General features: G+C 38.6%; 2 protein-coding genes across 2 annotated transcripts in view; one reads left to right on the forward strand and one right to left on the reverse strand.

The window, feature by feature from the left end:
* Positions 1 to 6,952: 6,952 nt before the first annotated feature.
* On the reverse strand, positions 6,953 to 8,215 carry mRpL49 (mitochondrial ribosomal protein L49). Its single transcript, XM_074089814.1, has 2 exons — positions 8,057 to 8,215; positions 6,953 to 7,455 (listed from the first exon to the last, which is right to left on the reverse strand). Exons 1-2 carry the CDS (start codon positions 8,171 to 8,173, stop codon positions 6,997 to 6,999), a joined length of 576 nt encoding a protein of 191 aa, XP_073945915.1. The 5' UTR covers positions 8,174 to 8,215; the 3' UTR covers positions 6,953 to 6,996.
* A 45-nt stretch (positions 8,216 to 8,260) lies between these two features.
* Positions 8,261 to 14,630, forward strand: part of east (enhanced adult sensory threshold) — a 27,987-nt gene continuing 21,617 nt past the window's right edge. Inside the window, exons 1-3 of the mRNA XM_074090443.1 lie at positions 8,261 to 8,393; positions 8,980 to 12,668; positions 14,296 to 14,376. Of these exons, the coding sequence (XP_073946544.1) occupies positions 9,009 to 12,668; positions 14,296 to 14,376 (3,741 nt within the window). The 5' untranslated portion in view covers positions 8,261 to 8,393; positions 8,980 to 9,008. The remainder of the gene's footprint in view (positions 8,394 to 8,979; positions 12,669 to 14,295; positions 14,377 to 14,630) is intronic.

The following is a 14,630-nucleotide window of genomic DNA, read 5'->3' on the forward strand; positions in this document are numbered from 1 at the left end:
ATATTTTTTTTTCCCCAGGAATACAGGGTGGCTTATTTAGATCGGTCAGTATGGAAAAGTCTGAAACTATAAGACATACGAAGATATGTTCTTAGGAACCATGTCATCGATTTTAGTAACAAGAATAACTGCATTCAAACATTAAAAAAAATTGTTCTCAGTACAGGAGTCGAACCAGGTTGTTTTTAAAAAAAAACTTATTATTTCTATTTAGGTACCAATTATAAATGTGAAAGTTTGTGAGTTTGTGAGTTTGTGAGTTTGTTACTTCTTCACGCTGAAACGGCTGGACGGATTTGGATGAAATTTGGCAAAAAGTTAGTTTATTACCTGGATTATAACATAGAATACTTTTTATCCTGATATTCGCACGGGATAGGGATAAAATCTCTAAATAACAACCGCTAGGCTTAGAGTCATGAAATTTGGTATGTAGGTAGCTGGACGTCTGGAATAACACATAGGCTACTTTTTTCCCGATGTTCCCGCGGGATAGGGATAAAATCTCGAACTAATAACCGCTGGGCTTAAAGTCATGAAATTTGGCACGGGTGTTTTAATTTAACATCAATGAAAATCACGATGTGATTTTAGGGAATTCCCACGAGAAGGCGTGGAGGCCTAGTGGTTTGACCTATCGCCTCTCAAACAGAGGGTCGTGGGTTCAAACCCCGGCTCACACCTCTGAGTTTTTCGAAATTCATGTGCGGAAATTACATTTGAAATTTACCACGAGCTTTGCGGTGAAGGAAAACATCGTGAGGAAACCTGCACAAACCTGCGAAGAAATTCAATGGTGCGTGTGAAGTTCCCAATCCGCACTGGGCCCGCGTGGGAACTATGGCCCAAGCCCTCTTGTTCTGAGAGGAGGCCTGTGCCCAGCAGTGGGACGTATATAGGCTGGGATGATTGTTTTCGTATTCTTTAATAACGTAAGTTTTATTTTTCAAAACGTCCGGATTCGATTCCCGAGTTGCACATTTTATTTTAAATGCAAGAATGCAGTTTTTCTTGTTAAAATAGACATGCTTCCTAAGAACAGATCTTCGTATGTCTTATAGTTTCAGTCTTTCCCATACTGACCGATCTAAATGAGCCACCTGTATATTCAATTCCCATAAATGACATCGTGGTCTTCATCTACGATACGAACAAAACACTCACGCAATACTTCATGTCTCTACACTAAGCCGTAGGACGTCCACTGTTGGACATAGGCCTCCCCCACAGACCTCCAGTGGCTTCGGTTGGCAGCGGCCTGCATCCACCGGGAACCAACGGCTCTAACCAGGTCAACAGTCCATTTCGTTGGTGGACATCCTATGCTATGCTTGCAAATCCGCGGTCTTCAAAAACTTTTCGGACCCAACGGCCCTCCGAGCACCGAGCTAATCCGCTTGGCTATGTCGGTGACCCTCGTTTTTACGTATAGCTCCTTATTTCTGTTTCGACCCCGTAGAGAAGCTTCGAGCATAGCCCTCTCTCTCGATAGCTGGCTGAGCAACTCTTATCCTATTTATAAGGCCTATAGTGAAGAAATCGTTCGTAAAAATAATATTATAATTAAAATCTCCACATGCTTTAACGACTTATTAATTGCTGTTAGCGTCATCATTATTAGTAAATAAGTAGGTACCTAAATTGCTTTCAGAGTCAATTTAATAATAGATAGTTTAATTATTCAATGACTCAGGTTCTTATATTAAGAAAGCATCTATGTATATAAAAGATTCACTACGCGTTGGACAGTTGTTGGTGAGTGATCTAATATTTAACCTGACTATGAAGCTTGTGAGTTCCCGGTTTCAATCCCCGTTTGGGGCAAATATTATGAATAAGGTGCATTTTTACTTCAAATGACTGACAGAATTAGGTAATTCTGGACTCTCCTTACTCAGAATCATGAGTAAGTACTATTGATTTAAACGAAGAAAAAAGTGCCTAATTTTTTGTCAGTTTTGTGACTTTTTTCATATGGTTTATATATGGGTCATTACGAAATGGCCACATAAAATTTTTATGGAAAATTGGGGAGTTTTTTTTTCTCGTCGAAATCAATAGTGCTCGTGATTCTGAGTACGGAGAACCCAGGATTACTTACCCAATTCGGAAAAAAAAATAGTTTGCGTCATTTAAAGTAAAAATGCCCTAAGAGGATGTCCTCGAGGCTTGGTTGAAAGTAGGTATCTATTTATGTAGGTACCATCAGCCAAATAAGTGGTCTATCAATTTTTAAACAAGTTCCTGTCAAATGAATATGTCGCTAAAGTCGAACTTTCGAGTTGACAGACACGTATGTTGGCATTATTGTTTTGTAACATGCAAACGATTATCTACTTTAGGGTGGTAGACCACATATTTGGCTGATGGTACCTATATTCGTTGCCTTAGTATCCATAGTACAAGCTTTGCTCGCTTTAGGACTAGGTCAACTGATATCAACTGTGCCGAGGTATTTATTTATTTACGTCAAGTAATTTGCAAACGGCGATTTCTAGCTTAGCTATCGTTTAATAATAAGTTTTTTGCTGATACAGAGTTAGGATTAAAAACGGAAATAGTTATTTGTGCAACAAGAGAGCAAAGTTGTTTTTTGTTGCGAGTGTTGATTTTGAATCCCGAGTAAGCGAAGGATTCTATAATTGAATCACGAGCGTTAGCGAGTGATTCTAGGTTAGAATCCTGAGATCAGCAAGGGATTGAAATACACGAGATGCAAAAAAACTTTGGTCTCGTGTGACACATACAATTTTTCACCTCAGCAGCGAGAACATAATTTAAATGTAACATAAGAATAAAACCACATATACCTACCTGTTTACAAAACAAACACATTTTTTTAAAATAGAATCCGATTATTATCAAATATAATAATTACATTTAAGACCATAAAAAGAGTCCAGTAGCTACAATACAAATCGCATACTCATAACATGCAATCTTAACTTCTTGTACTAATGTCACACTTATTTTTTAATACTGCAAAAAGCCTCATCTCGGGGTAATTGAAAAGGTTGAACAATTAAACCTTTAAATATGATTTTTATTAAGATTTCTATTACATAAACATAAATAGATTTGTTAAAAATCATTCAATTTAACAAATAATAATTACACTGTAGAGGCAGTATACGGAATTCTTTTATAAAAAAAAACAAGAGAAGCGGCTTTCGTGCAACGAGGTTGCATACTTTATTAAAAGATCGGGAAAATTTACATTTTGGAAATATTTCGATATATTTTTAATACCAAAAATTTAATTTAAGTTTGTAATCGACAAATTTGATCCTATCTCTTGCTTTTTTCGAGTTGAAGTGAAATGACAGATCAAAATAAAGTTCAAATATTTGGAATTCAGTGAGTAGACCCAACACTGTACTCAGCATTTAAAAAAAATAATTAAAAAGTTACTTTGTCTCACGGAGTGAGCAAAATGCGATTTTGCTCACTGATTTCTCATAGCAAAACCTGCCTGTTTGAGGTGCTGAGGTGAAATAGTTATTTGTGCAACAAGAGAGCAAAGTTGTTTTTTGTTGCGAGTGTTGATTTTGAATCCCGAGTAAGCGAAGGATTCTATAATTGAATCACGAGCGTCAGCGAGTGATTCTAGGTTAGAATCCTGAGATCAGCAAGGGATTGAAATACACGAGATGCAAAAAAACTTTGGTCTCGTGTGACACATACAATTTTTCACCTCAGCAGCGAGAACATAATTTAAATGTAACATAAGAATAAAACCACATATACCTACCTGTTTACAAAACAAACACATTTTTTTAAAATAGAATCCGATTATTATCAAATATAATAATTACATTTAAAACCATAAAAAGAGTCCAGTAGCTACAATACAAATCGCATACTCATAACATGCAATCTTAACTTCTTGTACTAATGTCACACTTATTTTTAATACTGCAAAAAGCCTCATCTCGGGGTAATTGAAAAGGTTGAACAATTAAACCTTAAATATGATTTTTATTAAGATTTCTATTACATAAAGATAAATAGATTTGTTAAAAAATCATTCAATTTAACAAATAATAATTATACTGTAGAGGCAGTATACGGAATTCTTTTATAAAGAAAAAAACAAGAGAAGCGGCTTTCGTGCAACGAGGTTGCATACTTTATTAAAAGATCGGGATAATTTACATTTCGGAAATATTTCGATATATTTTTAATACCAAACATTTAATTTAAGTTTGTAATCGACAAATTTGATCCTATCACTTGCTTTTTTCGAGTTGAAGTGAAATGACAGATCAAAGTAAAGTTCAAATATTTGGAATTCAGTGAGTAGACCCAACACTGTACTCAGCATTTAAAAAAAATAATTAAAAAGTTACTTTGTCTCACGGAGTGAGCAAAATGCGATTTTGCTCACTGATTTCTCATAGCAAAACCTGCCTGTTTGAGGTGCTGAGGTGAAAATAATATTATAGCTCTTTACAAATAATGTAAAATACTAAAACGGTAAATTAGGTACGGCTTAAATTGAATTGGCGAATTGGGTACTCGTTTTACTTCTCTGCAAAAAGAAAAAAAACCGGCCAAGAGCGTGTCGGACCGCCCAAGATAGGGTTCCGTAGCCATTACGAAAAAAAATAAGTAATATTTTTCTAAGGATATCGTATTTTATACGGAATCATCCAAGTTTAGGTATATTTTTTACCTTAGGCTGCTATTTACTCTTAAACTACTAATAATTCTCAAGCAAACTTAGCCGTTATAGTTTTCCTTAAGAGTTTGATATACTTACTACCATCATCAATTTTTTAAAATTTTTCCACCCACTGGTTTAGATTTCAGAGGGGGGGGACGCTCGATTTTCATGAAAATTTGCACTTTAAAGTTGAATATTTCGCAAACAAATCACTGAATCGAATAATCGTCTTAGCAAACCCCTAATGGTTTTAAAATACCTATCCAACGATACCCCACACTATAGGGTTGGATGAGAGAAAAAAACACCCCCACTTTACGTCTATGGGAGGTACCGTAAAATATATTTTTTTCAATTTTTTATTGTTCCGTTTTGCCGGCATAATTTACATATACGAGTATATCCGTGCAAAATTACAGCTTTCTAGCATTGATAGTCCCTGAGTAAAGCCGCCGACGGACTGACAGACAGATAGACAGACAGACATGGGGAAACTATAAGGGTTCCGTTTTTGCCATTTTGGCTCCGGAACCCTAAAAAGAGTAGGTAAGTAGGTACCTATTGTAATCAGAATGAATCACTTACCTAGGTGTTTCTTTATTTCTGTGTAATTTGCGAACGACGCACCGATTTCGATGGTTATTAAATGCTCTTTTGTAACGTCCATGATATGATCATTGACTTTTCTTTCAAACCTACAAACAAAACCGTGTCTATTTCGAAGTTTATTTTTTTTATATGCCTTCCTAAGCGGTAACTATAATTTTGTTTGCCGTGGGTAGCATACCTATTTATTGCCTCTAAAGCAAAGGATAACGGATTCGAACCTGGAGTTTCGCCTCTGAATGTCAGAATTCATGTGCGAAACTACGTAAAGTTTACTGTTCAGGAAAACATCGCGAAGAAATGCTATCAGCGAAGCAATTCAATTATTGCGAGCGACGTTCCTAAACCGCTCTGGGCTTGTTTGGGAACTACAGCCGAAGCTATCTGTCATTCTGAGAATAGGCGTGTGAACGCATAGTCCAAGACAATGACAATTTTCTTTCAAAGAACGTGAGACGAAAATCGTGTTAAAGGTTAAATCAAAAGTTGCGAAAGTACGTACACGTACTAACTAGATAACTAAAACACTTACATAAATTTACATAAAAATATCTTACTTAAAAATTACAGGCCAACGGAATGAATCGAGTAAAATGAATGATGTCGAGTGAATTATTGGTACATGTCATTTAATACAAGGTCTTATGTTAATACGAATACCTACTTAATTCAAAATCTGCGACCCACGTACACCCAATGACGTTTATAAGTTTTAATTACGTACTAAAAATTATTGATTATTTGAACAATGTAAAGTCTAGGCACAGGTATGCCTAAGTATTAACTAGAATATTACGCGTCCTGCTGAAAGCGTCTAGCCTTGAACAGAGCTATAAAAATACACCTAACTACGTAAGTATATAAATTACATAACGAGCGTACTTCTGCATCGATCCCTGATTAGCACAAGGCGTGAATCGACTTAATAAACTTTCCAATTCTAATTACATGTTACCACGGCTAAATGATTCGCATTGTCGACTAAAAATAAACTTAAATTAACCTTAAAGTTGTTCTGACGTGGTCTGAAATCATGTTTAGTTTATATTGAGTAAGCGGTACAGAAAAGTTGCCTTCAACGCTTCAACAAAGAGTGGAGTTGAATAATATCGAGTCGAGTCGAGAGGCCCAATGTGCCCGGATGTTATATAGCTACGTAGATAAACCTTCCGCCGACGTGCGCGCCCCTAGCGGCGGCTGAACGAAGCTAGCTTCATGCCGTGTACACCCGGCGACACAGCTACCTGTCGCGCTTTTACGACATTATTTTATTCAATATTTATTTTTGTATAAAGAAGTTAAGATTGTTATTTTTGTTTTCAAAGTTTGTTTATTTAGTGATTATGAGTAATCTTAATGGGAAAATTGGAGAAAAGGGTTTCAACATTATACCTTAGCTCAATTATTAACAACAAAAATTTGAAATAGCATAGGTAGGTACAGGAGGTGGTTTTAGCTATTATTGCTTTGTTTTACCAATTATTTGTTTGTTTATACTCTTTATTGTACAAAAAGGAAATACAAAAAGGTTGCAACAAAGTGTTAAGTACAAAGGCGGACTTATCCCTGAAGGAATCTCTGCTAGTCAACCTTTGAGTGGTAGAGAAGAGCAATCAAAATAAGAATCATTTTGTATGAAAAGGGGGCGAGGAATAATAAATAAGTGTATAACCATTATAATAATATTTAGACATTTTTATTCGAAACTAATAATTAAACTACGATTAGAATCCCTTGGAATGCGCCCAATCGCGTAAATAATTAACGTGGTCGCCTTTGACTTCTATGAAGCGGCCCAGCTCGTGAACCCTAGTTTCGACGTATCTCTTGCGTTCGTTTTCCAAAAGTTCCTTAATTTCATCATTCATAAGCCAAATGTCGCCTTCTATTTTTTTAATAATAGTTATTTTCCGTTGACCTCTAAATGTCTGATTTAAATAAATTGGCAATTCATGGTTTTTCGTTCTTGTTATGAAGAATGGCAGCTCTGCAGCCTCTTCTTTTGGTGGTATCCATCCTGAAGGATATTTAGCCTTAGGTTTGACCTCTGGAATGATCTCAAATGGTAAAAGTCTTTCAACGTAACTCCATTCTGGGGGATTCTTTACGACTTCGTACTCATATTGGTCTTTTATTTTGTGTACTAATGGCGAATGAGCATAATTTGAATATTTTCTAGATACCTGAAACAAAGAAAAGATAAAATTAATTAATATGAATAAACAATGCAATTAATTAGTAGTAGTAAAACTCTCCATTAATAGATAAAAACACATGAAATTAACAGAAAACAGGATAATAAGATGTATAGAGGCGAACCTATCCCTAAAAGACATCTTCCAGTTAACCTTTGAAAGATTGACAGGCTATCAGAAACATGACTAGACACTACGAGTACAATGGAAAGATGCGAAATTTTAAATTTAAGTACTCAAACAGTGCATTATAAATACCTACACATACATAATACATACCTATAGGTACACACTAATACAATTACCGTTTCCTAAATCTAATGGTAGTGTTAATGTTAATATAGAAAACTGGAAATAATAGTTAATTACATTTAATAAGCCATAACGGCTCATAATACTTGCATTATATCAATAAAACCTACACTCAGCGTAGCTTGTCATCGCTCATCAATCAACGTCATTCTGAAAATAATGCCACGCGTGGCGAAGGCGACTTGCGTGCGCCACCGTACGCCCATAGTTCTGTCACATGTTGCGGTCAAAGCCACATTACAACACGACGCGAGTGAAAATATAATTAAAATATTACCGATAGTGATTCCGGGGCGAGTTTTACACCAAAATCTGTTGCGTTGTTCAAGATCTGTCCAGTTTTTCCAGTAAAAAGTCGCGCAAATGCGCACTGTGCACGCCACATCGCCGCCATTTTGAATAGCGAATAGAGCGAATTGCTACAAGAGCAATAAGAACTATATTATTCGTTTCGAAGGAAACATTATGGCGGACGCCTGCAGACATTTGGGCTTTTCAAAAATCGTTTTCTAAGTTTAATCGTGTGTTTATATTGAACTTTTTCGCATATTATGGTGCGTTGTGTGTCTAATTAATGTTTTATTGTGGTTTTTGGATGTTTCATTGGATAAAATGTGAGTATATTGTGAGGACATAGCAGACGTGCGCCACGGCTAGGGAAATGGTTTGGGGGCTTTCGTTCGTTCGACGCACACGCACTGTCAGCTGGGTAGGTGGCGTTACATGTCAATCGGCCTAAGGCCACCAAAACATGACTTTTTCATGACTTTCCGGCACGATTTTCTCCCCAACGAGCGATGTAAACAAGTATTTCAAAGCATAATAAGTCGTTCTAAATTGTTATTGTTGAATATGGCCATGTATATTACCATGAAATTAAATCAGTTTGAACAAATAGTGCGCGAACTTGTTGGGTTGATGCGGTTCCCAGCTTTTGTTTACGACTGTTTTTCTGTCGATTTTAACTCGCAATGCAAATGTCTTTAGCCTCTTATCATCTCATATTATATTTAAGAGCACAATTTCGTAGTCAAAACTGTGAATAAATAAGTATATCCCGTTATAATTTAACAATCTGGTAAAGTAGTAACGTCACTCGTTTTTAAGTGAGATGCGAATGTATTTAGCGTCATATTTTAAATTAATGCGTTGCTAATTGTAATTCTAGGGTGCTTTAAGTTTGTTTTTATCGTTTTTCAGGTTGGGCCTGCACCCTGTAGAGGCATATTATGGCTCAATGTCGTTCTAACACAAAGATTAAGGATTCCTTGCGAACGAGAGGTGCTTTAAGTGGCGCCAGAGAAGACAGTGGGTGTGACACCAGCCTCGAAGAGCCCTCAACTGATTCCCACCAGCACGACTCAGACGGGGACGACTCTAGCCCACAAACCCGAAGCAAACCTCGATCGACCTCTACCATCGGTCTTAGGTCCAAGTCCAGAACTGACAACCAGTTTATACCTGATGTCGGAAGTACGGGATCATCTCCCACCACACATTCCAACATGAAAACAAAACAATCGAAAGATGAGCTTGATAAGAGCATTGATGAGGAAACTACTATAGAACCTAAGACCCGCCAGGCCCGAAAGAAGGCTTCTGACCTCGGCGAGGAAGATAAAAACAGAACCAGCCAGGATGAATCCAGGGCTTCCAAAGAGACAAAAAAAAATCTAAAGCCTAAGGCTGTGGTTAAGAAGCGACCTCTGGGCATCCGGAAAGCTTTAAGGAGCAAGAAAGTGGTTGCAACTGCTAAAGGAAAATTAAAAAATGTTATAAAACAGACTGTGACTAGAGGCAGGAAGCCTGCAGCAAAGACAGAACGAGATAATTCTCAAGACAAAGATACCGTCCCATTGATACCAGCTTCAGAAATAAAAAAGGAGCCAGTTGACGATACTACACCTAACTCTAGGTCCTCGAGTCCCAAAATAGCTGGTAGGAAGCAGAGACTCACTTCTGATAAAATAATGATGAAGTCTGTCCTCGGAGACTCCCCTAGCAGCCTGGTGCTGGGCCCGCGTACCAGTCCCTACTCCATGCGCTCCGAGAGGAGCAACAGCCCTTCCATGGTTGAAGCTAAGAACCTTAGGAGTGGGAAGCCACGGAAAGTTAAAAACTTGTTGAATGAGGTTGTGATGAAGGAGCAAAATAAGCGACGCAGGCTGCTTTCCGACTCTAAGAGTAGTGATATTGCTGATGGTACTGAGGAATGCAAGAAAGTCAAGAGAGGCCGCTCTTGTTCCCGGGATGGTAGTGAGATCTCCAAATGTTCCGACATCACCGAGTCTGATGTGAGCCTCAGCGAAACACTACTCGAGACAGATGGTAAGGAGCTCAAGAAAATAATAGAAAAGCCGAAGACTGACCTAGATTTAGATTTTGAAAGTAATGTACAGATCTCTATAGTGGAAAAAGTGCCTTCTCTTGTTGATCCTAAATTAACCGAAAAATTGAATATGGAACCTAGTTGTAACATAAATGAAAAGAATAAGAAGAGTATGAGCTTAAAAAGAAGTACTTCATTAGACTCAGACAACAATAATAGTAATAGGCTAAAATTAGAAAATTTAAATTCATCCGACGCGGAAGACAAGAAGTCGAGGAAGACTGAAAAGGATACGCTTTTTGAAGCTCGCAGTAGTATACTGACTAGTATGTCGAAAACATTTAATTCGAAAGAGGTGTCGAAGAATATAAGAAAGGCGAGGAGGGGGAGGAAGGTAGCTGCAGCGGCACGGCCGAGCCCCGGCATGGGGGCGCCCGCCGCAGAGCCTGCGCGCCGCGCCAGTGCCGCTGGTGCCATCGCCGGGGACCCCGCCGACGACAAGCACGAGACCCTCGAGACTCTGTCTAAAGAAATCGATGATCTCATCAATAACCTCGACCAAAATATAGATCGCGACCATGAATTGGCCAACGAATCTACCGTAGACAATACTGACCAAATGCAGACCAAATCAGTTTCCAAATTCTATGGTTCATCAAAACCTCTTGGAGATAACAATAGTATAATTACCCCTGAAACTCCTGTAAAAGACAAGGAAGCTGTGACTACTGTAACTGCTGAAAACACCCCATCAAAGATTGATGATAGTGAGAATATAAGACTTCATTATGAAGAAGATTCATTAGAAAAAGCCGTAGATAATGCTAAACCAGAAATATCTTACAAAGTTAGCACTGTCGCGAGCATAGATAAACTCATGGATAGGCTGAAAGTCTTTGAAGAATTTGATAAGAAGAGGCAGCGACAGGAGTCTGAAACAAAGTCTATAGACAACAAAACCGTTATGGTTACTAATGATGTAGTTTTAATACCTAAATCGGGAGCAGATATAAAGCCTCTCAAAGATGTCCAATCTGTGAGATCTCCAGAAAGACCATTTGAAAAAGAAAATGTACTGAGTTGCTTTGAAAACAACTCTGCAATATCAATAGTTAAAAGAGATCATGTAAGAAAGTCTATTGACATAGACCTACCCAACTCTGTTACCCTTATAAAAAGAAATAGTTTCAGTTCCAGAAAGGAATCAACAAGCTCAAACCACTCTAAAGAATCTGATGCTATTAGCATTTTTGAGAAGTCACTGGGCAAAGATGTGACATTGACTGAAATCAGGAAGTCTGTTGACAAATCGGCTACCACTGCTCAGGTGGACCTGCATCAGTTTGCAACTCTACATCCAAATAATCCCACTGCTAGCATAAAAGGGGTGGTGTTGGATACTAGCCAGATATCAATAACGCCACGGGTGGTCACGGACTCGAAAGAAATTCGCAAATCAAGAGAATCATTGTCGCGAAAATCGTCCGAATCTGGTGTTGAGGCTGAGGAAAAAATGGCTACAATAGAAAAAATCAAATCGCCGCCACCTCAAATCAAGTCGCCGCCACCACAAATCAAGTCGCCGCCACCACAAATCAAGTCGCCGCCTCCGCACATCAAGTCGCCGCCTCCGCTTATCAAGTCGCCACCTCCGCAAATCAAGTCGCCACCGCCGCTAATTAAATCACCACCACCTCAAGTAAAGTCGCCACCACTCCAAATTAAGTCGCCCGTGTCGCCATCTGTGTTGACACAGCATGATGTAGCGGCTCTCGCTGTAGCAGCACCCGCGCCGATCTCCACAATGTCTCCAGAAGTCGAGCCGATGGAGACTGAAACAGTAGCGCCACCGTTAGAAATCGCCAAAGCAATTCCTGAAGACATATCGTTGTCCACTGAGATCCCAAAAGTTGATAGCGTAATACCGCATGAAGCTAAAGTAGAAGAAACAGTTGTACCAATAGAAAAGACTGAGGTTGTGCCAGAAGCCATGGCCGTGGCTACAGTAGAAAAAATAGAAGAAAAGGCTCCTGAAAAGCCTGAAGAAAAAGAAATTAAAGAGTTAGAGGGTAAGACTGAAAGGCCTGTGGAAAGCAAGCTGTCCGAAACTGCCGAGCTGGCTAAACCGGGCAAGAGTCCCGGGAAAGGCAACAAATCCGCGCGAAACTCTACCGAGAGCCAGCCTGGCCCCAGCAACGTACTCCACGAGACGCCAGAAAGCCAGAAGCGTAAAGAGAACGTGCTACGTACATTAGGCCTCCTCACGCACAAAGCCGCCAAGGAAGCCAAGATAGAGAAGTTGAAAGAAAAACAGCGTATTTACGGGGCCAACATGAGCGGTATGATGAACAAGAAGTCTTCAAAAAGCTCTGGGGACTATACGGGGACACTGAAGACTGTGATAAAGCTGAACAGAGGGACCGGAGACAGGGAGAAGAAGAAATACCGGAGTTCCTTGAAGATGACGTTCGCGAAGAGCAAGCATCGGTCGGCGAAGCCCGTGCCAGAGGTGGGCGACCCAGCAGACGACGACGCTTACTACACCATCGAACGTCGCGAAGTAAGTTGCATTTGTTTACTACCTCAATTCTAGTTACATGATATACTTTAGTGCTACGAGAGCTACGGCGTAGCACTTCCGGTTTATAAAAACTCATATATTGTTTTACATAACTTCAATTTGTCTAGGCCCTTAATCATAGGACTCAAGACATCAGACTGATCGTTATTTACCTTTGTAGAATGCTTCAATATCTATTCCTGAAATATTTTTGTTCTCCTCTAATTGCACTTAGACAGCTATATTGTATACCCTGATCGTAACAATCGACCGAATTAACTGCTCTACCATTTTTATGACATTTCCTACAACAGAATGAAAGGAATAAGGTTGATTTTCGCATTTACTTGCATGTGAAAGTAGCCTTTCATATTTTAAGCCGTACAACTGACATTGAACCTTAGGGTAAGTGGAAAGGAATTTCTTGGTCGAAAAAACCGTTGATTTATGTATGCAAGGATGTAACGGATGTGGTTTTAACGGAACCGAAAGCGGAACCAGATGTTATCAATTTAGTTTATCGGAACCAGAAACGGAATCGGAACCGAAAACTGAGCCGGAACCAGAATCGGAGCCTGAGTGATAGGTGGACGAGATGTTAAGGGTAGATCTTCTAAACCTGAGGGTCTATTGAGTAACGTTTCTGATGCTCGCGATCACAATCAAATAATAGTAATCGAAAGAAAGAAAGGTTTATTTTGGCTCCAAAAGTACCACCTAAAACTAAGACTAGAACTAGCACTAAAACTATTATTCGCATACAAAAACTGACATTAGATTGTGACCGCGAGTGTCAGAAACGTTACATAATTAGCCTTATGTTTGTTTTTAATGTACTCGTACGCCGCTCATGTCCAGTCGCCGCGGTAAACATTGACATCCAATATTACTTCCGTTCCGTTTCAAAAGTAACGGAAACGGAAGTTCCGACTTAACGGAAACGGAATCGGAGCTCTGTAACATCCCTGATGCAGTGTTTTTTTTTAATTCAGAATATTTCAGCAGATTGGGTTATTTTGAATGATCATCCCTCTAATTTGAATCGGTATTTTCGATTCAAGATGAACTCACCCCTTTGACGTATACTTTGAATACTAACCGTGTTTATTAAAATGATTTACTTTCTATCATTTAGTACATGGAAAATCGTCCACTCGAATCGACTATTTTGAATTCGCGCCAAAATTAATAAGGTCCAAAACGAGTTTTGTCAAAATGCAATTGTGCTGAAAAATCTTCAAAAATCAAGTGCACCATTTCTTGCAAGGCCGGTAACGCATCTGCAGTCCTGACGGTGCTGCGGATGTCTATTGGCGATAATAATCACTTACCATCAGGTGAACCGTCAGCTCGTTTGTCTGCTATTTATTACATAAAGAAAATTTTAGCACCAAATTTCTATACAAATGGTATTTTTTCTGAGTCTTTGTCAATAGACAAGATTCCATTTTTGTCAATATTCAGGATGGACGGTGTTTTCGTTGTTGTATTGTATTTTAAATTGGCATATTTCTGCTTGAACGGATAATTTCAAGCTGTCGATTTTCCATTTGTAATAACAGTAAATCATAAAAAGGCAAAACTTTAATGATTATGCCTTACTGACTGTTCTTTTGTTTGTCCCCAGGGTTTCGCCGCTGCCGGTACAGAGGGTGGGCACAGAAAGTCTTACAGTAACCGCCTTAACAATCATGGTGTGTGGATCTGTACACTCACCCCGATCTACTAAACTTGGGGCCAACACAATTGTATTAACTGTCATATATTTATGCTATTGTTTAATGAAATTTTATCCGAATTTCTTAGTCGACTGCATATGTCGAAATTTTACCTAATTTATAAATTTTGTTTAATGAAAAGCTCAGTGGAAGCTGTAGTGTTCGCCCGAGTTTTCTGTAAGTCCCTTTTAGAAATTGTCAGAAATCATATTTTTTTCCAATTAAAACTATATATATTTTCCAA

This window comes from Choristoneura fumiferana, chromosome 7, assembly GCF_025370935.1.
Source record: "Choristoneura fumiferana chromosome 7, NRCan_CFum_1, whole genome shotgun sequence".
NCBI classification, from domain to species: Eukaryota; Metazoa; Arthropoda; class Insecta; order Lepidoptera; family Tortricidae; genus Choristoneura; species Choristoneura fumiferana.